Source organism: Lonchura striata, chromosome 10 (assembly GCF_050655825.1).
Source record: "Lonchura striata isolate lonStrDom1 chromosome 10, ASM5065582v1, whole genome shotgun sequence".
Taxonomy (NCBI): Eukaryota; Metazoa; Chordata; class Aves; order Passeriformes; family Estrildidae; genus Lonchura; species Lonchura striata.
In genome coordinates this window covers 19,322,584-19,350,387 of record NC_140712.1, presented here as the reverse complement: position 1 = coordinate 19,350,387, position 27,804 = coordinate 19,322,584, and the positions used below count along the sequence as shown (strand labels likewise).

Genomic DNA, 27,804 nt, shown 5'->3' with positions numbered 1-27,804 from the left:
GCTGCCTCTCACATGCTCCGGGAGGGCGATGCGGCTCCCCGCGTCCCGCTGAGCGAGGCCGCCTGCACCCCGCCGGGGCTGCGCGCAGGGCGGGGGGCTGCCCGCGCCCCTCGGCCTCCACCCCCCCGCCACCCCCACTTCGGCCCTTGGGGGCTTTTACTATTTTATTTCGTTTGGGTTTTATTTTATTTCGTTTTTTATTTTTGTTTGATTTACCCCTCCTGGAAAAAAAATTACAAAAAAAGCCGCCGCTGCCTGCACCGACCCCCGCGGGGCTGGAGAGGCTGATGCGGCCGCCAAGGTAAGCGGGGCGGGGGCTGGGGACCCCCCGGCCGCATGTCCCCCGGCTCCCTGCATGGCCCTTCCTCCTCCGGACCTGTTGAGGCTCCCGGTCCCCTCCTGGCTCCCCCTCCCCGCCCGTTTTTATAGGGAACCTCGATTCTTCCCCTGCCCAGCGCTCCCTGCCCGGCTCGGCGCTAGCTGGCATGCCTGAGGTTATTCATTTATCCTCCCTTCTGATGGTTGCCACTAAAGCTGCTCCCTGCTGCGCTAAGTCAATCGAGTAATTCCTCGCAGACCACTGATGAGAACTGTAAACATCCTCCCCAATATTTCCCCCTTTCCCTCGGATTGCTCATCCCGGGGCTGATCGCGGTTATCGAGACCGGAGCGGGGACACAAAGCTTTCCCTGAACTCGCCTGGTTGCAAAGTGCTCGGGGGGTTTACGAGCTCCGAGGTGGGGGGTGACAGCTGGACAGATGTGGGACACGGCTGGGGTGGGCACATCTGTGTGCAGGGAGAGGATGGGCAGCTGGAGTGTGGCAGGGCAGGGGCAGCGACTTCGTTCCTGATGTCCTGAGCCCGAAAATAGCCCAAAACCTCCTCCAGGACACGGGTGGGGACAGAAAAAAGCCCCTAGACAGGACAGTTCAAACGCACCATCTAGAGCAGCCCGTGTCCAAGCTTCCACTCTGGGACACGCACGTTGCCCGTCCTAAAAATTACATATATTTATGGAAACCGGGCAGCGTTTGCAAGACAGGTGCTTTTTGTTGTGGTGGTGGTTGTGAGGCAGGAGATGAAAGTTTGGTGTTGTTTTGATGTGATTCTTGATTGCTGCCTGTTGGAGTAATTGCATCGCAATTGCTCAGAGGTAGAATCAATTTCCCCAAATTGAGATTTTAATGGGAGCTCGCAAGCTGCTGTTATGTCATGTGGTTTAAGGCGGCGTTGGATTGCATTTATTTTATAAACTGGATACTTTCGCAGGCGGCGCAGGGATAACAGCACCACCCAGTGGGGCCGCAGCCCCGGCCCAGCCCAATCCCAGTCCAGCCCAGTTCACCCCAGTCCCAGCTCAGCTCCAGCCCTGCCTTAGTCCCAGCCCAAACCCCAGCCCCAGTCCCAGCCTTAATCCCAGCCCAACCCTAACCCAGCCCAGCCCCGAGCCAGGCACACCTGGGAGGACTCCTAGTGCAAACTCCAAGATGCTCCCCCTTCAGAAAAATTCCCATTTTCGTTTGCCAAAATATTCAGAGAAGTGCTGGATTAAAGTTGTTTGGGTTTGGGTGTTTTGGGTTTTTTTTTTCCCCATAAGAAGGAATGTCTCTTTCTCAGATATTCAGGTCAAAGTTTTAAATTGGCTGAGGTCACTGTCACTCAGTGTGTCACAACTGAGAACGCAGGAAAGGCATCTTGTGTTGGGTTGTATTTCTGGCCACTGCTGCCACGAATTGGCAGAAGGAGACCTGGCAAAGGGCAAAGCTGATTGGGTTTCACAGAGCTTTTTCTGGAGGATCCTTCAAACACCCCTTGCTCAAAGGGCTGCAGATGTAGGCTTGCAAACACTCAATGCCATCTCCCACCTTTAAATAGGACTGAGAGGTGTCCTTAGCTGACCTGTCAGTCAGAAGAGGGGAATCAGTGAGCTATGTTTGCACTTTCTCTACATGTCAGGAGCTTTTAAAAGCAGCAGAGAAAGACTGTCCCATCACACAGACTGGTTTCTGTCTCTGCTGATACGCACTCTGCAATTCTTCTGCCCATGCCAGGGGAATCAGAGCTAGATGATCTTTAAGGCCCCTTCCAACTCCCAACCATTCTGTGATTCTATGATTCTGAACATTTTTTGGCAGTTCAGACTTATCCATCTTTTCTGCTGAGCTGACATTTGGCCATTTGAACTTGCTCTAGGGAACCTCCTAGCCCATCTTCTATTTTTGCTTAGAGGGGAGCCCAGATGTGAAGAAGATTCACTACAGAGATATTACTTGATATCTACCCCAAAGAGGAGACTGGGCCAGGAGGACCAGCTCCCTGCAGAGAATTAAATACACAGATGGTGAATTCCAGCCAGCCCTCCAAACCCTGCTGAAGAAGGGATGGCTACATGCTCCCATGTGTAGAATTAGGCCTCATCCCCCCCCAGGGCTTTGCAGGCAAGGGAAAGGGAGAGACACAAATGAATGTTACAAGTAAAAAAAAAAAAAGTGATGAACTCTATTTGCCTGAAAATATCCCTACTTGTTTTGCTTTCTGTCATGGGTAAGATTAAGTTTTCCACCAACCTGTCTTCCCTTCCCCTTATGCAGCCTGGCTGTTTTTCAGCATTCAGAGGTGATTTTTATGGCTGTGGGCTTGGAGCAGGCAATTTGAGGAGAGAAGGTTACCCACTGTGACTTCAGTGGGGGTTGCTGATAATCAGTTAATCTGCAGATGCAAGGATGCAGGTCAACAAAGAGTTCTTACATTTCATTTTCTGGTGCACAAAGCTGTAGTTTTATTTTCCACCTTTCACAAATGGCCTCTTTTTACACAGCCAGGTTGGTGAGGCTGATGTTCACAGGGGCAGCTGTGGGAAGGAGGATTTAGATAAACCAACAAACTCCTCTCTGCACTTCGCTATGCAGGAGTGGGTCACTCTTCAAAGCCCAGCTCTGTGCCATCCCCTCTGCCTGCCCCATCCAACTGATGCCAAAGTTCAGTGCAGGGCACTAAGGAGATCTTGGGGGGACATTTTCCTCCTCTGCCTGCAAGGAAGCATTGGCAGGGAAGGGGGTTTGGATAAGTATTCAGCAGCTTTGGGTGCACAGCTCAGGGACAGCGTTTGCTTGGTCAGTTAGGGAAATTGTAAAATGATAAAAAATTGACTGATGAGTAAAAGGAAAGTATTTTACTTTAATTGCAGATATCAGAGGTGGTTGTTACTGCATAAAGATGTTGGGGTATTTTTGGTTCTTATTCAGAGGGCTTTTTCTTTAGTGAAGTTTTTTTTTCTTTAGTTCAGCGCACAAATGTTTGCTTTTATTTTCACAAACATTTTGGGATCAGCTGTCAAACTTCTCCAGGCAACAGCTTGGGGGTTTCCATTCCAAACTTCCTTTCTTCCTTCTTTAAGGAGCAGTTTGCTTTTTGCTGCACACCCCAAACATACACATATCCCTGCAGAGCATTTCAGGATTAGCTTTCTGTAGGAGTGATTATGGCTTATCCCAGACAGACCATGAGTTGAACACCGTGTCCTGAGGCAGAGCAGGAGTGTGGAGATAGTGGTGTGGAAAGTGGCCACACAGAAAGTTCATGGGAGAGTCAGGAGCAGACCAGGAGCCCCGACATCCACTCCTCTAACTACTAGTTGCAGCCCTCAGAAATACCCATGTTTACAGTTTTAGCCATATAATTACAGGTAGTGAACGATTCCATTAGGAAGGCTGTAAGGGGAGCCCTCATCTGCAAACCTCTGGGTTCAAATCAGCCACATTCACTCAGCCCCACTGAAGCCCACAGCCACGCAGGGCAGAGAAAAGGAAAGTTCAGCCCAGCGATCCCAGCTGAGTGTCCCGTGGGAACTGTGACTCCTCCAGCATCCTGCAAATACCCCGGAGAAGGCTGTGATTTGCATGTCACCCCTCCACAATGACACCAAACACGGCAGCAGCGTGCAGATGACCACGGAGCTGCCTGTGCCCCGGAGCTGAGCTGCTGCAGTGGTTGCATGTCAGCCCTGGGTGGTTTCCCACATTCTGTTTGCAAGGAGCATCAACGCTGCCTCAACAGGGAGTCCTGGATGGGCTTTGAGAAGGAAAGAAGTTGGGGGAAACGCAGTAACTCCACATTTCCAAGCCTAGATATCCTCATGAAGCAGGGCACAGATCTGAATTTCATACAGCCTCTGATTCAGTAGGTGATTTAAAGTCCAGAGCTTTGACTCAGCTAAACAGAAAGGTGAAGTTTATTTCTAAAACATGTAAGGGGGAGCAGGATTTCAGAAACACACCTTATTTGGGGCCTTTTCCTCCCTGAAGTTACGGTTTGGACACATCTGTTGTTTTCTACAGCAAAATCCGCTGCTTTGATCACTGCCAAGAACAGCAATCCCATTTGCAATGCATGATGCAACGGAGCAAAATCAAGGAGAAATTTTTACAAACTGGAGCCAGGGGCACCCGACCGTTGCTTTATGGCAGCACAGTTTTCCCTACACCAAAGGCAGAATTTCCATCAAGGGTCTTATTTTAACTATAATGCCTCAGACTGGATTCCAGGCTATCGTTGCAATGTGTCAGCCTGCCCCAAAACAGCAATTCCAAAGTGGTGCTTTAGGTCAAACCATCAAAGCAGCCTCGCAGCAGCTATTTAACAGCTGGGTTTTAAAAGTTCGTAATTCAGATGGGTTTTTTTAGTTAAACAGATCGTGTTAGATGTCATCAGTCAGGATAACAGCAGAAATTATGTTTTTCATTTTGAAATAAAAGCAAAAGTCGTGTTGCAATAGGAGAGGGTGGGAGAAAGAGGAAGGGTTTTGAGGTCTGGAACCCCTCCCCTGGATCTCCCCCCACCATTTCCTGGGCTCTCCCCAGTTCACAGACCCTCCCTCTCCTTCCCCCAGGCCCCTTCCAGCTCCAGCTGCCTACACATCCCATCAGCAGGCATTTCTTCTTGGGTGGTAGGAGCAGCTGGCAGGGTTTGGACATATTTGCCCCTGTTTGACATCCCCCACAAAGAGGTGCTTCGAGTCGGCGTTCCTCCCACACTGCCTCTGCTACAGGTCTGGATCCGGCCTGCCAGCTTTCATCTCCTGCCCAGCTCTGCCCACTCTGGCAGCTCCTCTGCACACAGAGCTCCCTCTGACTTTAGTGGACACCATTTGAGAGCAGCTCTAGGACCAGCAGGACCAAGACAGATACTCCGTTAGGCAGGCAAGGCCACAGGATTTTTGGATCCCATCTGGGTCCCAGATGGAAAAGCTGCAGTGTTTTAACTCCTGATGCAGCCTGGATAAAGTCCCAGAGAAGCTCCTCCTTCATTTGGAGGCATGGGGGCTCACTCCCCTCATGGAGAAATAGATATGTGTTAAAAGATATCTTTGCTTCTTGGATATTTATTCCCATCTCCTCTTCCTCTTTCTATGGGATATTTGTTGTACTGGATCACAGATTGAATCTGTGACAGGGAGGAGATGACAAACTCATATTAGAGACTTTAAGCCACGGTCACTTGAAAAGGCATCCTTAAGGATGTTTATGAGCTAGAAGAGGTTTCCAAGAATAATTAGAAGAAATGTCAAGGAGTATCCCAGCCTATACCAACCTGCAGGAGGAAAGTCACATGCCCTTACAGAGTTGGGAGACAGGTGGTGTAAAACAACCAGCATCCTTTTATTCTTTGTATAAGAACCCCAAAAGAAAGATGAAACATCCGGATGGCAAAGGGACACACCATCAAAGGAGAGCTAATGATCCAAAACAGGGAAGTTATTAAAGCTACACCCGTGGGCACCCTCATTCAGAAGTAGTCTTTAGTTCACTGTGGCTAAAACATCCCTCAAGGGTAATTTTTAAAAGACCCAAGCTAAGTGGATGCCTTCCTCCTGGCCTAGCCCTCTTACGGGTGGCACAGACCCCTGGGATGGTGGGGATGCAGAGCCACTCTGCTCACCTCTGCATGCTGTAGCATTGCAGGAGGGAGAAAAGAGCAGATCTTGAAACCCAGCAGGCAAATGCCTGTGTGCTCCAAGCTGCTGTTGCGTGTGATGGTCTGTGAGCAGGCAGGGTTCTCCCAGGGTTGCTGCCTGCCTGGGACTGCCCAGAGGGTCTCTAAGGGAGGCTTCAAAGTGAGACCCTGGGACAACCCCACCAACATAATTGGTGAGACTTTCCCCCAGTGAACATCCAGGTCTGTAAGTGGGCTGGTGGTGCAGAGGCAGTGGTGGTGGTCCTGAGCGAGTTTAGGTATTGTTGCTCGTCTCCATCGGTCCTTGGTGGGCTGGCAGCTGGATTTGGGTACCTGACAGCCATGTAAGGAGTGCCAGTCTAATGATAAGGATCTATGAGACTTGCTGTTTCTGAGTCACCTGGGGTTACTTCACCGCTGCCAGTGCAGGTGCGGGTGAATGACCTGGAACTGTTGTGAAACTCTCACCTACCATGGTGCCAGGGCTGGGAAGACATGGAGGAGCTCCATGTGCTGGGGAGACGCCATCCCCCAGCGGGCTGGAGACCTCTGTCGCTGTCACAACCCCTACCCCACACCAGCTGCCTAAAGCCTCTCTGCCTCAGTTTCCCTCCTCTGCTGTACGACAACCCCTTTACCCCAAACTGATTAAGTTTTGGGCTTATTCTTTGGATCAAAAAGCTCTTGGTAGGCCCATGGGAGAGGGGCAGGGAAGGCACAGTGGGTGTTGAGACCCGATGGGGTGGAAGGAAGCCCCTCTCCCAAAGTGCCACCGAGCTGCGATGATGGCACGCATCAAGAGCCCTTCCCGTTACCCATCCTTTGTGAGACCACCGCCACCCCGTTCCCCCGGGGCACGGGAGAGCTTGGCGGCTCCATGGCCGGCTCCAGGGCCGGCTCCAAGCCCCTGGCAGGGCTCTCCCGGCTCGTTCCCCCGCTCCCGGCTCCCATGGCCGCGGCCGCTCCCGCCCCTTCCCGCAGCATGGCCGGGGAGGCGGCGCGCTCGGAGGAGGAGGCGCCCCGCAGGATGCAGGCATTGGGAGGCACAGGGATGATTGATGGCTGGGGCTGGGTTGCAGTGGGAGGGGAAGGAGAGGAGGAGGAGGAGAAGAAGGAGAAAAAGTCTGTGTAATCTTTCAGTGCCGAGCCCGGAGCTGGGGCCGCTTGTGCCTGCCGCGCTCCGCGGAGCCATGTGGGGCTTTTGATTTCATTTTTTTCCCCCAAGTTCTTTCGATTGATTTATTTTTCCCTTTTTCTCCCCTATTCCTCTCTCCCTTTCTCCTTTTTTTTTTTTTTTTTTTTTTCCTTTTTAAACTCTTCTTCCAGGGAGAGGATAGTGGTTAAAGCTCGAGCTGGATGGATGGGTATGGGGAGAGGGGCAGGATCCACAGCCCTGGGACTTTTCCAAATCCTCCCTGTCTTTCTCTGCATCTTCCCTTCAGGTAAGGAACAGCCTCTTTATTTTGCAGACTTTTTCCTTGTGTTTCTGGCAGCCCTTGGATCGCCGCCCCCGTTCCCCTGTCCCTGGGCCTCTTTCCCTCTCCCTCTCCTCGCAGCAGTCTGCCACATGTTTAAAATAAGCAAGTGGGGCTCAGTTTTGGTGCGCGCACCCCCAATTCCCCGTTCCCCAAGCAGTCGCGGCGGGTGTTTCTCCTTGACCTCATCTCCTTTGTCTCCCCGCTCCTCATCCCACAAGGAAGGAGATGGTGGAAATCAAAGCGGCCAAGGCAGCCGGGAGGTGTTCCTGACAGCGCCAGGTTCCCTTGTGCTGCCCTTCCCGGGTGCCGCGAAGGGAAGGGGGGACACTGATGGGGTGACCCACGCATGAACCCCCCTCCATCCGAAATTTCTGCCGTGGGAGCGCTCCACGCTCCGAGGGGAGGGCAGAGCCGGGGAGCGGTCGCGGAGGGGCTCGGGGGTCCTTGGTGTGATTTGATGTGGGGTCGGTGGGACCGAGGGGCGCACGGCCCCGCCGGGGCAGCGCGGCCGCGGGGCGCACCTGGGCGGGGGATGCGCGGCCGCCCCTTCCCCCTCACCGCCCCGCGGCTCTGGGGGCTCGGCAGCCTCGTTTGCTTGGAAAACTCGTCCTGGCCGGGCCGGGAGCTGTTGTGCTGTCCGAGGGCGGGATGGCGACCAAATGGTCCCGCGAGCATCGGCACCCCCGGGCCGGCCGCTCGCAGCCGCCGCGGGGCTCGGCCCCCCCGCCGCCCCCGGCCCCGATGTTTGTATTGTGTCAGAAAAGGGGAGAATTTCAGAATTACAGCTGAAAACGCCATCTGTTTCCAATGAATCCCCCATAGTTTTTCACAATGTTTTTGGCAGATCTCTGCCTGCAAATTCCTTCAAGCCCTGAGTGCTTGTTTTTGTTGGGGGAGGGGAAACCCAGTCCACAGAGGCGGATTTGTTCCTTCCAAAACTCTCCAGTTTCTTTACCTCTTTTTTTTTTTTTTTTTTCTTTCACTTGCAAGGGGGAGAAAAATTGAGAGAAAGCCGAAGGGAGAAAGGGAGATTAAGCCTTAGAGTTTTTCTTGTCCCTTTTTACTTTGGTAAAGCTTTCATTAAAAAAAAAAAAAAAAAAAAAACCAACCAAAAAAACCTTAATTTTTAAATCGCCTCTGCCTTTCTTTTGCATAACCGTAGGTGAAGTAGTCTTGCACACACATGTAGGAAATAAATAAATAACTGCTTTACGCCCTTCCTCCCATCTTTGCCCTCTTCGCCCTCTTCCAGGAAGACCTTTTCAGCGCTGCCCTTAGCACTGAGGTGTCTCTCTGGACCTCACTTCTCCCATGAAACTTCCCAGCAGGCTGGAAGCTGAACCCCTTGGTTTTTTTCTGGAAACTCTGGAGCTGCTCCCGTGTGTGTTGCTTAACGCCCTTTTTGGAGCGGTTGAGTTGCAAAGCGTCGAGGCTGTGAGATTTACGGTGCAAGAAAGAACTTGATAGGAGATCTGGCTGGCTGCTTTGTTTGATTCTCCCTTCAGCAGTCAAATAAGGTGCAAAGAACTGGCAGAACGAGGCGATCCAGAGCCCGCGGGAGCGGGGCGCAGGCGGAGACGGGGCTCCCCGTGCCGTGGGCTGGGAGCAGGCTGGGGGCTTTTTTGAAAGTTTTGTGGGTGGGAAGGTAAGGAGAAGGGGGGATTTATTCCCTGCCATAGCCGTTTGCCCCATGCTTCCTGGGAATTTGTGGGTTCCCAGCAGGTTCCCAGCACCAAGGAGGCTTCGCCGCCCTCCTGGGAGCCCCAGGTGAGCAGGGCTGCTGGAGGCTGCCCAAGCGGGTGCTCGGCGTGTCAGATCAGTGCCTCGCTGAGTCCTGCCCTATTTATTTATTTGCTTAACCCCCCTACATTCACAGCCAGGGCTGGATTCCCACTTGTGCTGCTCTCACACTGATGGCTTCGCCCTGCTGCCCCCGGGGCAGCCCCCACCATCCAGCGCCCTTGGGCTGGGTGCTCTGGCCGTTGGTCGGGGTGACCGTGAGGCAGCTGGGGAAGGAGGTCTGGGCAGAGCACGCCTCTGCTGACAGTTCCCTTGGTAGAAATTCTACTTGGAGCTTGTGCCAAGTCCCAGTCTTGGATGCTCACGGGTGCTCTCCCAGCTGAGACCCTGATCTCCTGGGTGAACCAAACCTGTGCCTCCCAGTACAGGCTGTGCTTAGTTTTCTTGCAAATCCTTTTGTACTTCCAAGATCTGGCCCTGGGTGTTTTTGCCCCAGGTGTAGCAGGCTCAGGTTTGCTTTGGCTTTCCCTGTTTGTTTCCAGCTTGGTTGTTTTGGCTGTAATACACTCCCTGCTTCCATAAAAATTTGGCATTTTCTGCTCTTGGTCCATCCAGGCAGTGCAGTGGTTTCCAGATAAGGATCCAACCCTACTGGAGGTGTAACGGGGTACTCAATAAATGGCTTTTGTCTCAGCAGCAGGGAGGTGATGGCAGCAGTAAGCCAAAATTGAGATGGGGCCTTAGAGGCTAAAATAACCCCTGCAGTGCTGTGAACATGGAGCCCATCCTGGGGAAGGTGGAGGCAGGGGAGGAACGCGCCTGTGCGGGATGTTGTCGGGGCAGAGAAGAAGGGAGGGATTCAAACGTAAACCTGGAAATATTTTGGCTTCCCTGTTTTCTTGCAAGCTTGGAGCCGGTCTCGTACTTGGAACAGGGAGTTCTCTGCCATTGCCAGCAATGCACGTTGTGGGGCTGGAAGGAGGCGCCTTGTTTTTATTGTAGATGGGGTGGATATGTTGATCTTTTCCACAGAAAATTGTAGAATTCCTAGCCCTTAGTTACTGGGCACAAGGCAATGTTAAGAGTGACTTTGGGTTTATCATGGGAACAGGGGAGGTTTCTTTCTCTGTGGCCTGGACAGCTGTGCTGAGTCGGATATGCACATGAAAGTGCTCACAGGGCTGGGCAACCATAAAAACTTCCTGACCTGGGGGCTCTTCTTGAGCTCTGCCCTGACCTGCTGTCCCTGGAGAGCCAGGCTGCGGCCCCAGTGACAATGAGTTCTGTGGTCTCTCCTCTGGCTCCCTGATGGGCATATCCCATAAAGCATCCATAGGCTTTGGCATGGCAGTGTGTGGCCCCAGCAAGCCCCTCCTCAGCCTGTCAGTCCTTCAGGGGATCCCACAGCCAAGCCTACTGCTCCCAAGGGATAATTGTTGGTGAGACAGCGAAAGAGGTCAAACATGGGGGCTTTTGATCCGTCTGGATGAGTTTGATTTGGTCTGATTTGCTTTTCCTGTTGGAGCAGGCACCAGACTTGGAGTAAGGGGGAGTGTAGGAACCCAGGACCAAAAGAGCATCAGGGTCCCAGGTGGTTTGAAGGGGGCTGGGGTGAGCTCAGGGCTGCTGGAATCCAGGAGTGATGTGTGCTGGGGTGACTGAGAAGGGTTTTTGGGGAGGATGGGGGTTGTGTGGAGATGCAGCTGTGGTGGGCAGGTGAGGGAGTGCCCTGGCCTGTGGCTGTCCTTGCAAATCCCATCCTGATGCCACAGATCAGGAGTGAGCTGTGCAGGCAAGGTCCTGCCTGACCATGCACAGCATCCAGAGTGCACTTGTTAGAGGAGAGCTCCTAAATGCCTTTAAAAAGCTCTGTAGCCTGCACTTGGCAGCTACTGGGATGAAAAGAAGAGGATATTTATTCCCTTGTCTGTGAGCTCTCAAAATAACAGTGCGTTCGATTGTAGCCTCAAGATTGCTTTGCACTCAAGTGCAGCCCGGCTGAGTAAATCACTGCTCCACCAGCTGAAATTCCTGCAGCAAGGGGGAGAATTGAATTATGGCCAACTGCAAAACCAGATGCCATCCCCTTGATGAAGTCATCGGGCTCTCACTGCAGAGAACAAGCTGGCTCCGACACACACAGAGCCCTGGTAGGCACAGACTGAGCTGCTCTGTCTGACAGCCTGGCCGTGGTGTGTGGGGTGGCCAGGGTCTCATGTCCCCACAGCTGCAGGGACAGCAGGTCCTTCAGAAGGGTGTCGAGTCCCACTTTGCACTACATGAGCATCCAGAAGTGTTTGGCCATCCAGCAAGCAGAGCTGTCCCTGATGTACAGGTTTTATGCGTCAGGCAGAGAGCAAGCTTCACTTGAAGCCAAAGAATTTTCTCCTCCCTTGGTTTCCTCTCCTTCCTGGACAGATGTTGACTTTGGTCCCCAAGGACTTAGTAATGATCTATGGCATTTTGGGTTTTGGACAAGCTACCTTTTTCTCTTGCTGTGTGACACACTCCAGCTGGCCCTTTCTGAGATGACAAGGGCATGTGGCAGGACGTGACTCTGAACTTGGCCAGCCCACGGTGATGAGAAAGCATCACTGTGCTGGGATACAAGTGAGGGAGCAGTGGGACTGGGGGAGTGGGTTCCAGTTAGAAAGTTACTTTTTCTTCTTAAAATTAAAACCTGAGTCCAGGAGAGGCAGCATTTAAAAATAAATAAAGCTCTGAAAGTCTGTGGCTGTGAAACATGAACAAATACTGTGGCTTCCATGGGATGTGAGCGATGGGGAGGGAGTCTGGTGCTGGGTGGGAGCCCAGCCTGCAGGAACAGATCCACAGGGTCCCCTGCATCCCCAGGTGGGGCTGCAGAATCAGTCAGGTGTCTTGATGGGCTTGTGGGGCTGCTGCCTTCCAGCCGGGCAGCTGCCACCCCACGCCCTGCGCAAACCAACGCCTCTGATTGAGATGCCACAGTTTTTTGGCAGACAGCTGATTGTATAAATTTGCCTCATCCAGATTTATGTGCTCCGGGCTTTTCTCCATCTCCTCGTTTTGTATCTCATTTACCTCTGCGTTTGAAGGGTTGAAATTTCACAAGAGCACAGCGGGGATGATTATTCCTAGAGGGAATCCACACCTGTGAGCAGAAAGCGATTCCCTGCCAGCCCTGCCGCGGCCTGGGCAAGGGGGAGGAGGGCGAGGGACCCGCTGCCACACCTGGGGGGCCTGCGGGCACTGGTGGGTGGCAGCGCTGCCTTCAAAGGCACCCTGGGAAAACAGCTTTGGCGTGGGGAGAGAAATGTCTGCTGGAAGCCTGAAACACTCAGCAGTGGGGGTGAACACTGTGGCACAGGTGGCCTTATCCAGGGACCGCTTCTCCAGAGGGATGGGGACATGAGTGGTGGTGGCTGAGGGGGAAGGTGAGGGTGATGCTTCATGCAGGGCATGAGAGTGCAGATTCACCTCTCTTCCCACGGTAATCATCCTGGGTGAAAACCTTAACATCCTTCAGTGTCCTCATCTCTAAACTGGACCATTTGCCTGAGGAGATTTACCAGCTCTTGGGAACTGTTGGTGAAAGTGTCTGGGTGCACTCCCCACGGGGAAAGTCAGGTGTGAGCTCCAGAGCAGCTTCCTAGCCTGCAGCACATTGTGCTGATGGAGAGCCAGCTTTGTTAGTGCCCTTCTGCAGAGGAAGAGTCAGAGATCACTGCCTTTATCGCTTCCCTCCCTGCTTATCCTCCATCCACCAGCTCGTGGAGGAGTAAAACCTGCATCTTCTGAACCACCCACTGGCACTGCTTCCTCTGAGTAGGCAAAAGCTCAACAGCTGTGGCAAAGGCAGCACTAAGGCCTGAATCCCAGGAGGAAGATTCAAGAGCAAAGTCAGTGACTCTGCTGCTGCATTGTCTGTTGTGCTGGTTCCCCCTCTCAGCCCATTGTGCCTGCTGAAGTCCCCAAGGTTTGCTGTAGTTCTCAGAGCTGCTCTGGCTGGCAGCTCCATGGTTGGTGCCCTCTCCGATGGTGTCTGCTCCCTTCTCCCTGCACATGGATGCTGAGGTGAGCCTGGAGGAGCAGTGGCCGGGGGGCTGGGGAGAGCTGCCTTGGCTGGCGCGGAGCATGCCGGGCTGAGTCTGGAGCCAAAAGAGCTGACTAAGTGACAGGAGCGATCAAGGGCTCCTTCGGCAGCGTGCAGCACTTTGTGCTGTAGCTGCTGAAGACACTGACTCTGCTGGTTTCCTGCCTGTACTTGCCCTGTGTCTCTGTGATGCCTGCAGAGGAGAGATGGGGGGCCGTGAACTCGGTGCTGAGGACAGAAAGGAGATGGCCATGGCAGGTCCTCCGGATGATTTAGCGATTGACATGGGCTGAAAAGAGAAAAATCCATCTGTGTCCCTCTTCTGACTTCAAGGAACTGGATTCTCCCTCCCCCAGCATCCTCTTGAGCAAGACAAGGACTGGGTTAAAGGAAGCTGCGTGGTTTGAGGTGTGCTCTGGGGTACATCTAGAATCACTTTATCGTACACAAAGGAGGGCCTTTGCTTGGATTTTATGCATTTGCTGATTTTGCCAGTAGAAATGAGCACACAACCCCAGCCCCAGGGTGGAAGGTGGCCCCTCCACGCCAACCTCCCCACGCACACCCTTGCAAAATATGAGCCCCAGCTCTTTAAGAGAGTCAGGTTTATTTTTCTCTTTCAGTCCCCTCCTCCTGGTCCTCCCCCCACTTCAGTGCAACTGAAACCTGATCTAATCCCTTTGCACATGGGTAATTTATTGGTCTATTGGGCTTTTCTTGATGGCAAATTGCATTGTCTTTCTTCCTGGGTTGAGGCTTTGGAGCAGTTTGCTGCATTCCTGCAGCTCTTTTCTCAGGGCTGATCTTTCACACCCCCTCTGAGCACAGTCAAATCAGTTTTATTGGGCCTCTTTGTTATGCAAACAAGGCAATAATAACCAGGCTATTATTCTGCAAGATTGTGCTTGATTAACAGTTCAAAGGAGGTCTCTGGAAGAGCCCGGCGCTGCACAAATCCTTTCACCGAGCTTGGGTCAGGTGGCGCTTGGGTCTGCTCGCCCCACGGTGCCCGGGAGAGCTGTCCCTGCCCGTGACATCCCATCCATCAGGGCTGCACCCACCCGCTCCCTGCTCTCCCATCCATCAGGGCTGCACCCACCCGCTCCCTGCTCTCCCCGGTGTGACAAGGCGCCGGCTGATCCCTGTCATAAAATAGAATCACTGAATGATTTGGGTTGGAAGGGGTCTTTAAAGGTCACCCCATCCAATCCCCCTTCCATGGGCAGCGACCTCTTAAATATCTCTGGGGATGGGGCAGCCACCACCTCTCTGGGCAACCTGTGCCAGTGTCTCAGTACCCTGACTGTAAAAAATCCCTTCTTTGTGTCTAATCTCACCACCCTCATGGGCATCAAGATGTGGGTCCAGCATGGCCACCATGAGGAATGGCTCATGGGGACACCCCCTGGGACAGCAGCAGCACGAGGGGCTGGACGTGAAGCACAGTGTTCATTCCCTCAGTTTTTGCTTGGGACTCCTGATACCTTGCTGGAAGCAATCCCTTGTGCCATGTTTATAAGGAGCAATAAGATTGATTTTTTTTTTTTTTTTTAACTCTTCTGGGTTCATTTTCATGCTGGTGGTGACTTCTGTCTGCCTGTGAGCAGAGCAGCCCCCATCTCCTTGGAGCTGGCAGATGTTGCTGGTATTTAGCACCTTGGAGAATCGTGCCTTTCCTATTGAGGTGTCAGCATAAATATGTTTATTTAGATTACTTAAATAAATACGTGTTTAGGAGCCTAAGTCTGGGTGCTCAGATCTGAGGCCAAAGGTAATTACGTTTTACTGTGTTCTCCAAAAAGGCCCTTTACTGCATGTGTGAGGCTTGCACATCTACACTTCAATCCATGTATTTGGAAAAACGCGGGATGATGTATTTGCATCACATGTGGGTGATGAAATACTTTCCAGCCCGTTAGGAACCAAGAGGATATTAAAAAACATTGCTTAGCAGTGAACACTTTAAAATTAACAGGTCTGGTGAATGTGCATTCAAGAGTCTTAAAAGAATTGGCTTTTGCTCACAGAAATTAATTTCCAGTACTTCTCTTTGTTACAGGAATTACAGGAGAATAGACAAAATGTTGGTTTTGTGCTAGTTTTCTGTAAGAGCCTGATTTGGGTAAATTAAATCCAGGTTACTTGACACCAGCTGAAGTGAGATAGGGGGGCAGTGATAATTAAATGCTGTTAAAGTTAAATGTGTGCGTGTGTTTGAACACTTAATTTGACATCAGGTAATGCAGTGTAACGATGGTGAGGGCAGAGTGGTGGGACTGGGGTCGGGTGATGCCCCAGAGCCCTGAGTGTGCGTTTGGTGGTCCATGGGATGTTGGTGAATGGAGGACCAGGGCTTTGCAAACCCAGGAAAAGGCCACAATTTATTCATTGCCTACTGAATGCGATGTCCTGGTTAAAGGGCTGACTTGGGAGGGTTGTGAGCTGGTCTTTATCCCGTGTCCTGTCGGGGTGGTAGGCTATGCAGGAAACAAGGCTGCTGGAGGGAGATCTGATGGTGGGGCTGGGCAAACACCTTCCAGCGAGAACTTAAAAGTGCAAACCGTTTAGCTTATCTGGAGGATTGACAAGGGACTTGATTGCAGTGTGTAAATATCTTTCTGGGAAACACACTCATTACTAACGGACCTTTTACTGCTTTGGAGAAAATCGCTGGTTCTTTTTATGTCCTTACAATGAAGTCAGATAAAATCCACTTAGAACCAAGACCCGTGTTTTGTAAAGGTGATAAACTCCTGAAACAGCCCGCCCGGGGTGGCTTTTCAGTGGGTACAGACATCAGGAGTCCCTGAACAAATGGGGGATATGGGAGGGGGCTATCCTAGTCCAGGTGCTTTTCTGATTTTTTTTTTCCCTGGCTTTAGCTTTCTGAAACCGTTGGTTTCAAGATAACAAAGGAAATTTTGTTCTCTGGTTTGAGTGGCACCAAGGCCTTGAAAGAAGATCATGGAGGGGGGGGGAGGGTTGGGAGGTGGCTTGGAGGGTTTGAAGTCACCTGTCTGTGAGATGAAGGCTGCTTTGCCATGGACGAGAAATCACCCAGACCTGGGGATGTCTCACAGATCCCGGGAGAGCCTTGCTGTGTTCCTGCTTGAGAGGGATTTGTTTCCATGCTAAGTCATCTGTGGTTGAAAAACAGAACCATTGTGAGTCGATGGAAAATAGATTATGCGAAATTGAATAAACATCGTTTCTTGGCCAGGGTACAAATGAGCCTGCACCACTGTGCCAAAGCTGCTGCCAGAGGGGACGAGGCAAGGCTGCTTGGGAGGGGTAAGGGTCGTGTTTGCTCTCCTCCACAGCCTTTGTCAGCTTTGTGGTCCCTCCCCAGCAGCACGAGGGATTTGCCACGAGGGTGGCTGGGGAAATGTCCATGGGAAAGGCCGGGCCTGAGCAGCCTGGCTCACACACCACACAGCACCTGGATTTGGAGATCTGGCCTTATATGGGGCCCTGAGCGAAACAGCCAGAAGGGGACCAGTGCCAAAAGTGCAGCGATAACATCTCAGAGCAGAACGCTCCCCCTTCAGGCACAGGGAGGAAGGAGATGGGCTTCCCTGCCCTCCCTTCGGTGGGGATTTTTTAATTCAGTGCCTTATAAAGTCATGTGTGACCCCGGGCAGGGCAGCAGTGAGGGATGCTCAGCACCAGGATGTGCCCAGCACTGGGTGTTGGGGGGCTGTTCAGCAGAGCCCACTCTGTCCCTAAGCAGCCACAGCTCATGCCTACATCTCCTCATCCAAGCTAGTGAAGCAAGTCCTTAAAGACCAAGAGGCAGTGGATTTGTTCCTACTAAACACATCCTCTCCACGCAGCGGCTGAAGGGCTGGAGCAGGCAAAGTGCTGCAGCCAGGACTCTGCAAGCTGCTCCCTGGATGGGATGCTTTGGGTGCCTCGTCCTGGTGCCTTGCTGAGCTGTGGGGTGTGTGGCTCCTTTGTGTCCAGGGATGTGTCCTCCAGCTTCTCCTGGGGCTGTGCGGGCTGCAGTGACAGCACCTTCTGCCGAGAGAAACCCCAAGGCACCCTCAAGCTGTACATTAGCATAACAAGTAGGAGAGCAATGACTTTAATTGCCTGATGCCACAAGGGTTTGGGATAACCAGCAGTGGTGGCACTGGTCACACACTCCTGCGTGCTGTTTTGACTCCTGCCTACCATTATGACAGTCCTGGAAAACCACACTCCTGGGATGAACAAGAGAGGGATGTGAAATAATAAATATCTTTAAATTTGACCCATACATGCAAAAGATTTAGCAGAAACATGAGTCTATGTCCCAGGGCAGCACATTGTTGTTGAGTAACCTCTGGTCAATGATGAGTTAAAGACTTTCCACAGAGCTTCTTGCAGATTTAAGTGGGATGCTGCCAAGACCAAACAGCTCCCAGGTTCTCAGTGCTGTTGCTAGCATCTGAGTTTATTAAACATGAATTTTAAAATTGTGAGGAACCTGTCACCATTTCCCATTTGCACTTCAGTCTTCTTGGAAGCAGAGAGGAGACTGCCTTGTTTCTCACAGCTGAACTGCTCAGTGTTTTATAGTCTTAAGTCTCCCTTTCTGATTTTCCAGCACCAACTCTGTTTAAGTTTCCAGCACTGTGATGTTTAAAACTCAAACATACTGTTTTCCCTGAAACAATACTGGGTTTTGTAACTTTCTTTCTAAACAAATCTTCAGATACTTTTGGCACGGATTCCCTCACAAGCTCCTTTTAAACAAGCCCCAAGACAGGAATATATGGGTACGCTTGCAAAAGGCACCATGAAAGCATCTGGAAATGGTGGGGCTTGTTGTATTCTCCTCCTGCTGCCTTTTCTGCCTGAACTCATCCTGTTTCCAAGCGCTCTGAGGGGGTCGATTAAGAGGAGAGGAAGGAAAATGCCATGAATTTTAAGTAGTGTGAGCCTGGGTTCACCCAGCAAGACTCCAAATTGGCAGGGGCAGAGCAGCGTCTGTGACATTCAGCGATGGCCATGTGCTTTTCGCACAGCTGCTTTCAAGTCTGCTCCAGGGAAGCCACACTGCCCCAGGGAGCAGACGTTGTGTGTGGGGGGAAGAAACAGGATCTGAATTTTCTTTGCCTTCCTCCGCCTTGCCAGGAAGCACCAGGGCTGCGGCTGAGCCCGGCAAAGGCCCTGCAGCCTCTGGCTTCGCCTCCGCCATGCGCTGCCCAGGCGGGTGGGAAGGGAAGGCGGGGGCTCGCTGCCATCCCCGCACCTGCTGTGCCGGTTTTTCTCCTCCACCTCTTGTTCTCTCTCAGCGGGCCGTGGTGGGGAACGGGCTCCCAGGGCTGGGCAGAGCCGCACAGATGTCAAGAAGGAGGTTTTTTGGCTCCCGCTTCTTTCCAGAGGCACAGGGACAAGGGCTGCACCGTCACCGCTCAGCGTGGCGTGGGTGATGGTGGATGGCCTCTGGCTGTGCTGCAGGGTGGGTCATGGCACCCATCCTGCTCTAACCTGGGCACAGTGGTTGTGATGCTGCTCTGCTTTCCCAAGCCCATAAAGGAGGAAAAGGAAGAGAGCTTTTTGCTGGTAGAGATCAGCCTGGATGCAGTGGCCAGTAACTCACACAGCACAGAGCTTAGAATGTCAAACCCCATTGCATTAATGATCCTCCCTCATCACTGCTTATGAATATGTCCCATTCTTCCACACCATGGTTCCCCCCCATGATCATTCATCTAAAGGCTGGATGTTCTTTCCCATTTTGGCTTCAATTGGGGCAGATCCTGTTGGTTTCTTTGGCTTTGATGCATGAGAGTTGGGTCATGTGAGAGGGTCACATCTGGCGAGCGAGGCCCTGTCACGCGGCCGGGCCGGCATCATGAGTTTGGGCAGCGGGAAGAGGATGTGGATGGGCTAAGACTCGGGCATCCCACCCGCGGGCAAGCCAGCACTGACCCCCTTGTGTTCTCCTGCCCTCCCGCAGCGACGTCTCCATGCAAGATCCTCAAGTGCAACTCTGAGTTCTGGGCGGCCACGTCGGGCTCGCACCACCTGGGCGCGGAGGAGGCGCCGGAGTTCTGCACGGCGCTGCGGGCATACGCGCACTGCACGCGCCGCACCGCCCGCACCTGCAGGGGAGACCTGGCCTACCACTCGGCCGTGCATGGCATAGACGATCTCATGGTGCAGCACAACTGCTCCAAGGATGGCCCCACGTCCCAGCCCCGCCTCCGGACATTGCCCCCCGGGGACAGCCAGGAGCGCTCCGACAGCCCCGAGATCTGCCACTACGAGAAGAGCTTCCACAAGCACTCGGCCGCCCCCAACTACACCCACTGCGGGCTCTTTGGGGACCCCCACCTCAGGACTTTCACGGACACTTTCCAGACCTGCAAGGTGCAGGGGGCGTGGCCGCTCATAGACAATAACTACCTGAACGTGCAGGTCACCAACACGCCGGTGCTGCCTGGCTCCTCGGCCACCGCCACCAGCAAGGTGAGCCCTGTCCCCCTGGGCAGAGGTGGGCGAGGGCAGAGAGGCTTCAGAGCAGCCTTTCGTTCCTCCGTGTCTTCCCCCATTTCCACATCTTGGGGAGGGTAAGAGCTCCTCTGAATTTGAATGTATGGCCCTCAGTATCAGATCTCCATCCTTTTTGTGTCCCCAGCCTTCACTGAAATGTGTTTTTTTGTTGAGCACATCCAGCCCCATCACAGTGAGCAGGCTGAGGTGCTGCACCTCAGGGGCCCTTCATGGCCAAGCTAGGTATACCAAATTAGGAGGGCTCCCACCTTAAGACTCCAGGTTGCTGTGAACAGCCAGATTAGGAATGATGCTGGCACCTCTTGGGGGACCCCCAAGGCCCAAGCAAACCCAGGACTTCCCTCCATGGAGGCTCCAGCTTGCAGGAACAGCCTGGAGGGAGCTGAGCTCCTCACACTGCCTTCCCCTCTACCCAGGCTTCTAATTGTCTCTGTGGTTTGCAGCCTAGTCAAGACATTTTGTGGGGAACAGTCTGTTCTGGAGGTGCTTTGACAGACTAAATAAACATCCTGAAAGTACAAGGCAAACACAGAGAGCCCAGGTGAAAATGTGCTGCTGTGATACAGCAGGACTTGTGTGTCACAGCCTCAGCTTCAGGAGGGACCTGGAGCTGAGGAACTGTTGTGCTGCCCCTGGTTCACAAGCTCTAAAGCTAACAGGGCAATTTTTGTGCCAAAGAAAATGGGAGGCTTAGTAAGAGGCATCCTCTTGCTTTTGGAAAATGTCCTGTCCCACCATGTCTGGGAGTTCTGCTTCTCCCTGTGTGTGGGGAGAGGAGAGAAGCATGTGTAGAACAGGGGCTGCTTCTCTGCTCTGGATGTCACCCCTTTATCCTGAGCTGGAACTGACAGTGAGGTTCTGACCTGTCCCAGATAAACCCCCTAAAAGATACTTAATGATGCTCTGATGTCCTTACCTGCTAAAAGACATCAAAACCTGCTGAAGCTTGCAAGGAAGTCTGGCTTGAGGAAAGTGGTCCTTAAGGATCCCAAGACCTGCTGGGATTGCAGATCACCATCTTAATTGAGCCTTTTCTCTTCTTATCTGCCTCACAGTCTTGTGGTGAGGAGGCATTAGTCATGAGATCTGCAGCATGAGCTGTGGGAAGCACTGCTGTGGGCACTGTGCTGCTGGAAACCATGGGAGCACTCAGTCCTTGGGGCTCTTTGTGTTCTCTGCTCTCTTCTCCAGCCCCACCCTGCTCCAGCCAGGTCTCAGTCTCCCCCTTCATGGGGCCCACGGGGCAGGAGGTCCCCTTTGCCACTTCTCCCTCATGGGCAGGAAGGTGCATGAGCAACTCTGTAAGAGCTGGAAGAGGAAACGTAGTTTGTTCTCTTTGTACATGCAAATTCTGCTCATTTTCCTCCCCAGGTATTCCCTCCAAAAGCCAGGCCAGCAAGGGAAGAGCAAGCACTGTGAGGTCCTTCCTCTGGAGGGGGCCTGTGTTTGAGCCCAGCCAGGGGTGAGGAGGCATGCTGGGCTATGTTTGTGTCACAGAATCACAGAATCATTAAGGCTGGGAAAAATCTCTTAAAATCGAGTCCAGCCATTAACCCAGCACTGCCAAGGCCACCACGAAGTCACCCCTGGAAGGGCCATCCTGCTGGAACAGGCTGAACACATGTGCCTGTGGGGTTGAGATGGAGCAGGACGTGTTTGAGAGCCCATGGGAGAAATCCTGTTGGTCTGCAGTTGGTTAGGGAAACAAATTGCTCCAGCCCTTGGGATGTAAATGTCATGGGAGTCAGAAGAGAAGCTCCACCGCCTCCAAGGGAGTCGGGGCTCATCCCTCCTGTCATCTGCCAGCCCTGGAGGCGAGGCAGTGCTGCGTGCACGGGCGTGCTGCCACAGGCCTGTGAGTAGGGATACTCCACCCAGCTCCAGCTGCAAGGAAGCTCCTGTGCTGGGCCTGGAGATAACAGGCAGATGCAGGTGGTGTATTCAGTCAAGCCTCTGGGTCTTGGATGTCTACACCCTTTGGCTGGAGCAGGATCACCATGTCTAGGGGGTTAAAAGTCAGGGCCAATTCTTAGGATGAAGGACCATGAGCCTGAAGGTCATGCTCCTGTCTGGACTGAGCATCCAGCCCTTCCACCTCCCACCCCACTGCTGCGTGTGCTCTCAGGTGGTCATCACTGGCTGTAACCATGCTCCTTTCCTCCCCCGCAGCTCACCATCATCTTCAAGAGCTTCCAGGAGTGTGTGGATCAGAAAGTGTACCAGGCAGAGATGGACGAGCTCCCCGCTGCCTTTGTCGACGGCTCCAAGAACGGAGGGGACAAGCACGGGGCCAACAGCCTGAAGATCACAGAGAAGGTGTCGGGCCAGCACATCGAGATCCAGGCCAAGTACATCGGCACCACCATCGTGGTGAGGCAGGTGGGGCGGTACCTCACCTTCGCCGTGCGCATGCCGGAGGAGGTGGTCAACGCCGTGGAGGACCGGGACAGTCAGGGCCTCTACCTGTGCCTCCGTGGCTGTCCAGCCAGCCAGCAGATTGACTTCCAGAGCATCCGCTCGGCTCAGGCCACCGAGGGGCGTGCCCGAAGGAAGGGGCCCAGCCTGCCCGCCCCCCCCGAGGCCTTCACCTACGAAACGGCCACGGCCAAGTGCAGGGAAAAGCTGCCCGTGGAGGACCTCTACTTCCAGTCCTGTGTCTTCGACCTCCTCACCACGGGGGATGTCAACTTCATGCTGGCTGCTTACTATGCCTTTGAGGACGTGAAGATGCTTCACTCCAACAAAGACAAGCTGCACCTCTATGAAAGGACACGGGTTCTGACCCCAGGCAACACGGCTCCCACGGGAACGCATCCCACCCTCTGGGTAGCACTGCTGTGTTTGTGTTGGTTGTGCTTGTTATAGAGGTTTGCTCCTTCACAGCTTGGAGAGAAGGGAAAGGGGAGCAGGAGGCAACCAGGGATGTTGGAAAACAAGAGGTTGTACATCAGAGCCACGTGGGTTGTCCTCAGACCTCAGTCTCTCTCTTGGTGCAAGTCCTCCACGTTCCCAGCTCTTGCCTGGGAAGAATGTGCTGCCAGTGGGACCAGTCAAGAGTTTTTGCTGGACTGTACCTTGTCTGGACCTTCCTCACTTCCCCCTCCTCCTGCCCCCATTCGAGGGGGTGCTGGGGAGCTCTTGTAGCTACTCTGCTTGTAGCTCTCCCCTGGTCCCAGCCGTGCACGTGGTGACACTGGCGTGTGTGAACGTGGCTTTGTCTGCAGAGAGCAGAGCCCACGAGGAGGGCACGGAGCAGTGAGACAGGACCAAGCCTGGCCAGCACAGCAGGGCAGGATGTCCTGCTCACTGGGGCTGGGCTCTGCTTTTTGGCACGTCCTGCTCTGCCCACAGTCCTGCTGTTGCAGAAGGTGGTGCAAAGGGCCGAAATGGTGGGCAGTGATCCCATGGGCAGTGATCCCATGCTTGCTTGGCTGCTGGTGCCAGGCACCTTCTGGGTGGAAGGAGAACATGTTCCTCAAGCTTTGGCCTGCATTTTCTGTGGTTCAAAGGCGTCCCCTATTTCAGCCAGTTCACCTGGCTGATTCACTCAGTAGTTTTACTCCTGTCTCCCTTGTCTCTGCCTGGACCTACCATGGACTCTTGATGGCAATGGGAGAAACTTGGCCAGTATTCAAGTGGTTTCTGCAACTTCTGCCCAGCATTGGATGAGTTCCTCACACCATTCGCTCTCTGGTCCCCTAAAACTGGCAGCAGGGTGGCTGCTCAGTAGGAGACCCAACCTGCACCTCCCTTCAGTCCCTCCCTGCCTGTGGCTCGGCCTGGCCCAGCCCTGGGATGGAGCAGGAGTGTGGTGCTCTTTTTTTTGCTGCTAGGTCTCTGCTCTGCTCCCCATCCTGGGGCCGCGACTTGCAACCCCATTGCAGACCAGTTGCACCTTAAGCCCTTCAGGGCTTGAATCAGAAATGGGGCAATGTCAGAATTCAGCCAGGAGACGGGATGCAGCAGAGGACCCCCCCAGCTGCCTCCAGATGTCTGTTCCCTGCCTCGAAACCATCAAAAATCTCCTTCCCCCACCACCTAGTGCTGCCCACCTCCTCCACTCCATGTTCCTCTGTGGTTCACCCCATCGCTCACTGAACAAACATCAAGACCACCTTTGGTCTGCACCTTCAAGACCTCCTGGTGGCTTTCCCCCACCTTGACTCAGGGGGAAGTTCCCAGAAACAAGCCCCAAAACACATGTCACACCTGGGGGCACCTCCTGCTCTCAAAAGGGAGGTCTCTGGGCGTGATGAGACAAGCTAGCACCAAAAGAGGTGGGAACAGGCTTGGTTTGGCAGTCTGAACTGGTGCCAAGAGGCAGCCTGGTGTAAATACTGAACGTGACTATTCATTGTGTCCTTACAGCTCTAGAGCTCCATTTGTAAAGCAGCAGAGAAATGCAAACTTGTGTCAATTGATGTAATTTATATTGTCTCTTTAATATATAGAGCCCTGGCATTGATCTCGTGTGACTGTACAGATGAAAAGATGTAATTGGTTTTTAAATGTTTAAGGAAAGAAAAGAAACAAAAAGATGTGTTTACTACTTTGTTCCTTGCTTTGTTTGCTGATGCCCCAGATAGTCTGCTTAGGGAGATATTGAAATAAGGATATCACAGTTTGGAGGTGCTGAGAGGAGCAGCCACTGGACCACGGCACCAGACAGTTTCATTTCCCAATGCACTAATGCTCAGCCAGGCTGATTTGGACTTTGTTTCCTTTGTTCTAGAGAAAACAAATGTTTATCTTCCCTAGAAGTTTAAAACCCACCTTTTAAGAGCCAAAACCTGTTTCTGGGCAGAGAAGAGTTTTACCCCACAGCTAAATGCAGCTGTGCACAGCCTCCCTCTGCTTGAAAGCTGCCTGAGCTGGCCCAGCTACAGTGTGCCAACAGGTCAAGAATTCCCTTAGGACCTCCCCTTCCTATAAAACAATCACCCCACGGCACAACAGCTGTGGTTTAGGGACAGTTTCCATCCAAGGAAAGTCTGGTTCTGGCGTGGCTCGTTCCCTCTGTCCAGGTGGGCGCTCCAGTGGTGGCTGATGGTGTGAGGTGGTTGGGGTATCCCTATTTTAGAAGCAAACAGTGAAGCACTTTATTTTGGTTGTGTCTGACCCAGTTCTGGTTAAAGGTGAAGTGTGGCCAAGAAGGACACGATACTTGGAAACAAACAAAACAAAACAAAAAAAAACATAGGCAAAGGGGGGCATTCTGAAAAGGCCCCCCCAGCTCCTCCCTGCGCTGAGACCCACGGGAGTGTCACCGCGTGTAAATACTGTAAATTATTTATTGAGAGAAACGCAAGTAAAGTTTGAGGTTTTTTTGACAATAAATGAGTGGGTCTCACTTTGTTCCCCCTGTGTTGGCTGGATGCAAGTGCTGCCCCATTTCTGCATTCACTCCAAAGCAGTGAAGGACCTGAAGGAGCCTCTGAGAGCTCATTTCTCTCCTGAATTCTCCTGAGAATTTTGCTCTGGAGTTCGATTTATCTAAAGCCAAAGGAGAAAATTAAAAAGGGGATGGGGATGAAAATATAGATAATAAACTATTAGAGCCTTGCCTCGCTGGGAAGGGAGATGTGCAGCAATGGAGTCCAAGTGGGTGCCACCACCCTTCCCCTGCTCACCGCAGCAGATTGAGGTGTAGAACCCGGTAATGGTAATTCCTCCCTTCGTTGGGCAGCTCTCCTGTCCCAGCTGGGTTTGTTGCTGCCCTCTAATGAGGAAAGACAAAATTGCATTTTTTTCTGTTAAATTTTCCGGTTTTGAAATCTGAAGGTGCTCATTGTCACAGCAGCTAGATACAGGGAGATGCTGAGGGCAGGTGGGACACCCACACCAACTCAAAACCCACATTATTTGGGTTAAATCTGTGCAGTGATGCCCAGCACCAGAGATGTGACTGACATCTGGCCTTCCCCTCCTTCAAAGCCCAGAGAACTGGCAGCATTTGGAAAGAGCCAAATCCACTTCTTCTGCCAGTCCTTGCATGAGAGCTCAGGTTTAGCCACATGAAATTCCTCAAGCTGACATGGCTAAACCTGAGCACTCCTCTACGAAGTGCCCAGAGTGCAGGGGTCAGGGGTCTCCCTCACTGAGTGTTCTGCCAGGAGGTCACCAATGTCCCCTGCTGTCCAGGGACCTGGAGCAGGCAGCCCCTGCATGTTCCAGTGGCACAAAGTGCTGGTGTGAGGCAATGGTGACCCCCGAGGCACAAGGATGCCCCGTCCCCATTAACCACAAAAGGCAGCAAAGCATCCCCAGGAGGTAAGTGGGGCAGGCACAGGCTGTGCAGAGACATAGGTGGTGGCAGTGGTGGCCTTGTGGCACTGGGAGAAGTTCAAATTGCTCTCCAAACCATGTTCAGGGCTGGTGAGGGGGCAGCCCCTGGGGGATCCAGGGTCCAATCCCATCACTGTGATGGTTCAAGTGCCACCACCTGGGGCCTGGGGTGGGTTTCTAGCCCCACTTTGGCTGTGCCTGCCCATCCCCTGGCCTTTGGCCACTGTCCTGGGCTCTGAGCTTCACATCCGAGTGCTTGGGCTGAGCCAGGCCCAGCTGTCCGGGAGCAGCCACAACTGCAGTGATGTTCACCAAAAATGGGCTTTTTGCTGGGAATCAGCTCCCTCTGCGGGGTCTGCCCCACTGTAAAGCACAGCCCTGTGCCCTCACTGGGGTGGGTGCAAGGCAGGGCTGGGGTCCTGTGCCAGCACATGGCTTTGCATGGACCATGTCCTTATGGATGATGCCTTCCCGTGGGACTGCCCAGACCTGCCTGGCATGGACAGGTGGGAAGGTCAGGAGGTCATTTCCTCATCGATTTTGGGAAGGATTTAGGATTGAGCTGTTCTATGTGGTGCTGTGGATGTGGGTGGGCAGGGAGATGCCAGGCTGAGCTGTGCTGGGGAGACACCTTGATATAGTCCTTTTTCTGGGGTGGTCTCCAGCTAGCCCACACCCTTTAGGAACGTACCAGCAGCAGCTGCCCCCAAATCTCTACGGAGATTTTTGGGTGCTGGTGCACACAGGGTGCACAGCCCCTCATGGCAGCAGTGGGTTCTGAGCAAAGGAGCAATTAAGGTCCCACACTGAGGATTGAGGTAAAGGAATTGAGAGGGGCCACCAGTTTGGGTTCCAAGAGGTTTTTACTCTCTAGGAGGATCCGGGGACAAATGACCAAAGTTTTAAGGGAGAACTGCTGCTTTTATGAAGGGGAGGGTTCAGGGGAGGGTATAACTTACAACCAATGAGGGGATCTCAGAGGAATCACTCAATGCAACCAATGGGGTTTACACAGAAGAAGGAAGAAGCCTCATAAACCAATCCTCCAGCCAGGAGGGGACAATTGGCAGGGAACATTTTGGAAAGAAAGGGGTGTAGAAACTTTGATTGCCATGGGTAGTGTATCGGATTGGTTTAACCATGTAGGGGAACAAGGGGAGGAACAGGGAGACTGACATAATGATGGGCAGACAAGTGGTGGGAAAACTCTGTGGTAAACCGGTCAGGGACTTGTTTATGAGGCAGCACAAAGGGGATACTTGGAATGCACCATTATAAACTTATAACGAAAACACCTAAAACAAACCAATTCAAGGGAAACTATTACAACAGATCAAACTGTAAAAAAAACAACTACCACAACACCTGGCATCAGGGTGCTCACGTCCCTTACCTGCCTGCCTAAATCAAAAGCATTCAGGTAGATTCATCCAGGCATGTAACACCCAGGCCAGCTCCCTGCAGCCCCTGTGCCTCCCTGCCCCGAGCCCCTCTCCCTGCTGAGCCCCATGGCTAACAGCCAGTCACTCTTTCCATTAGGAAATCCATTTTTCAGGAGCATATAACTCAGCTGTGAAATTTCACTCTTGGCTGAAACTTGGCTCAGCAGCAGAGAGACTGGGAAGGGCTGGACCCAGTGGCTACAGGTGTGAAAAGAGCTTTTTACAATGAGCTTTTATAACTTGGGGAGAAATGGCTCCAATCCCTGCTCTGTGTTTTGCTGTGTGGGCCTCAGTGTGAGCAGTGGAGGGTAAAGACCAAAGCAAAGC

The 27,804-nt window shown here is 52.8% G+C and overlaps 1 protein-coding gene across 1 annotated transcript; it reads left to right on the top strand.

The window, feature by feature from the left end:
* The first annotated feature begins 8 nt into the window (after positions 1 to 8).
* RGMA (repulsive guidance molecule BMP co-receptor a) lies at positions 9 to 25,087 on the top strand. The gene is made up of 4 exons (XM_021530329.4): positions 9 to 301; positions 7,280 to 7,395; positions 19,194 to 19,705; positions 21,920 to 25,087. Exons 1-4 carry the CDS (start codon positions 288 to 290, stop codon positions 22,613 to 22,615), a joined length of 1,338 nt encoding a protein of 445 aa, XP_021386004.1. The 5' UTR covers positions 9 to 287; the 3' UTR covers positions 22,616 to 25,087.
* The last annotated feature ends 2,717 nt before the right edge of the window (positions 25,088 to 27,804 follow it).